This window comes from Chenopodium album, chromosome 18, assembly GCF_948465745.1.
Source record: "Chenopodium album chromosome 18, dcCheAlbu1.1, whole genome shotgun sequence".
Lineage (NCBI taxonomy): Eukaryota > Viridiplantae > Streptophyta > Magnoliopsida > Caryophyllales > Amaranthaceae > Chenopodium > Chenopodium album.
In genome coordinates, this window is record NC_137851.1 from 33,618,361 (window position 1) to 33,620,967 (window position 2,607).

At 39.6% G+C, this 2,607-nt stretch overlaps 1 protein-coding gene across 1 annotated transcript; it reads left to right on the top strand.

The window, feature by feature from the left end:
* Positions 1-562: 562 nt before the first annotated feature.
* Positions 563-2,010, top strand: LOC145592076 (uncharacterized). The gene is made up of 4 exons (XM_081648542.1): positions 563-574; positions 697-813; positions 901-1,252; positions 1,328-2,010. Exons 1-4 carry the CDS (start codon positions 563-565, stop codon positions 2,008-2,010), a joined length of 1,164 nt encoding a protein of 387 aa, XP_081504668.1.
* Positions 2,011-2,607: the final 597 nt, after the last annotated feature.

The following is a 2,607-nucleotide window of genomic DNA, read 5'->3' on the forward strand; positions in this document are numbered from 1 at the left end:
TAAACCTTAGCTGTTATTTACTGATAAGCAACATGTGAGGGATGTGGTGAGGGATTATTGTATTCAAAGTGGCTTTTCAGTCATAGTTGAGAGGGCAACAAATAGCAGGTACACTATCAAGTGCAGTGCAATGGGGTGTGAGTGGAAACTGCACTCATCTAAGTTACCTGATGGAATGCCATGGGCAATTAAGTCCATAAAAAATGCTGAACACACTTGTTCTAGGTTAGATGTGAATAATCCAATGGTGAATTGTGCATGGGCTACAAGGGTACTGATGGAAGATGTGAGGGCCAACAATGGTATATCACCAAAGTCCCTAAATGCTATACTTTTCCAGAGGTATGGTGTTCAAATGGCCCAAAGTACACTTTATAGGGTGAGAACCCATGCTTTAAATGAGATTCATGGGTCTCATGATGAAAGCTATGCCTTACTTCCCAAATACTGTGAGATGATAAAGAGCACAAAACAAGGATCTGCTGCTCACTGTGCATAGGTTGAGCTAGCAGAACAGCCTGAGAAGCCACTAGTGTTCAAAAGCATTTTGTTGCATTCAAAGATGCCACAGATGGTTTGAAAGGGTGTAAAGGGTTGATAGGTGTTGATGGTGCACACCTCAAGGGGAATCATGGAGGTGTTCTGCTCTCAGCTATAGCTTTGGATGGGAACAATGAGTAGTTCCCATTTGCTTAGGCAATTGTAACTGCTGAAGACCCAGACAGCTGGATATTCTTTGTCTGGCATTTGAAAAACCTGATGCAAGACTTGGGAAGGGGAGACAGTTGGTGCATCATTTCAGATAGGCAGAAGGTGACCTTGTAGTGCTTTTCTGAAGTTATTTTTTGTTTATAATAATTTCTTGTTACACACTTAACCTGACTTCATTACCATTTGTAGGGGATTGATGTGGCATTGATTGAGATTTGGTCAAAAGTTGATAGGAGGTATTGCTGCAAGCACCTTTGTGCAAATTGGAAAAAATCATTCCCAGGGCCATTGTTATTCTCTTTGTTTTGGAGGACTGTTGGGGCAAATTCAGAATTCACTTTTAGGAAAGCAATGGAAAAAATGCAGAAGGTTAACCCAGCTGGAAGAATTTGGTTTTCAAAGTTAGGTGAACAAAAGAGGTGCACCAAACACAAATTCAACCCTGAATTAAAGTGTGATGTCAATAAATCTAATTTTGTAGAGAGCTTTAATGCCACTCTAGGGATAGACAGATGCAGGCCTGTCCTTACAATACTTGAAGGTATTGCATTAGACATCAAATTACATCACTTGCCATATTAATATGTATGTTTAACAATGATTGTCATGATTGTAGGCATAAGAAGAAACACAATGGTTAGGATAGCCACAAGGAGACAAGTTTGTGAGACTTGGGAAAGGCAGAACATTTGCCCTAACATTGTCAGAAGGATTCAGCAGCTCTATCAAGACAGTAGGACTTGCATACCATACATGTGTGGTGAAGGAGAGTATGAGGTAATGGATGGTAAGTCTATGCTTCCAGTGAGCCTAAACAAACACACTTGTTTGTGCAATGTCTGGCAGCTAACTGGAATACCATGTAAGCATGGTATTAGGGCCATAATTCATGCAAGGTTAGACCCACACTCATTTGTAAGTGAGTGGTATTCTGTGAGCAAGTACAAAGAAGCATATAGCTCCAGTATTAGATCTATACCTGATGTAGAGCAGTGGCCAGACATCAACATGCCAGCAATTAAGCCACCGACTATGAAAAGGGCCATAGGGAGGCCAAGTAGGGAGAGAAAAAGGGCTGATGATGAAAATAGGAAGGGAAGAAGGGCTAAGACAATCAAATGTAGTAAGTGCAATGCATTTGGCCACAATCAGTTAACTTGCAAAGGAGGGTTGACAGCAAAGCAGAAGAAAAAGCAAACAAAGCAACAGCAGAAAGAGCAGCCTGCAACAACTTCTCAACCACTAACAAGAGGAAGGTCAAGATCTGTTGGGCCATTAGCTGCTTCCCAGGCTTTTTGATTCCCACTCAAGTTCACAGATATGTGATGTTTCTGTTTTAAAGTGAAAACAATTAGCTTTGAAGTCTTAGTTATGTGTATGACATTATTACTCTGTTTTTACTTTGTATGCAAATTTGGTCAGACTTGTGATAAACAAATATATTTGCTAATTTATGGTAAGAATTGATTTGCAAATTCAAGTAAACTAGCAAACAACATTTTTATTTCAATTATCAACTGGGATGCTTATAACCTTCACTACCCTTAACCACCCATACATATAATCAGTACCCTTCAACAACCATACATATATTCAATACATCATATTCATGAAAAGAAAAAGGGAAATCAGCACAACAACACTCTTCACACACATCTTCAAGCCATCTTTCATGGCAGCAAGAACATTTGACCTAACTCCTTTGCTCTAGAATATTACTTCATCCACTTCATTCACCCACGAAACTTATCTACATAAGTTTCACTTGTAATATGCTCTCCCAGGATTGGTTCTTGTATCAGATATCCTAATGTTTGCGTACTTTAGTGGATAGCAGTTGCACCTTTTCATCTTCGTCCATTGTTCAGCCATTGATACCAAACTGAAGTTTGTAGG

Coding starts and splice junctions, on each gene's coding strand:
- LOC145592076 (XM_081648542.1), top strand. Junction 814..900: donor TCATTTCAGATAGGCAGAAG/GTGACCTTGTAG, acceptor TACCATTTGTAG/GGGATTGATGTGGCATTGAT. Junction 1,253..1,327: donor TGTCCTTACAATACTTGAAG/GTATTGCATTAG, acceptor TCATGATTGTAG/GCATAAGAAGAAACACAATG.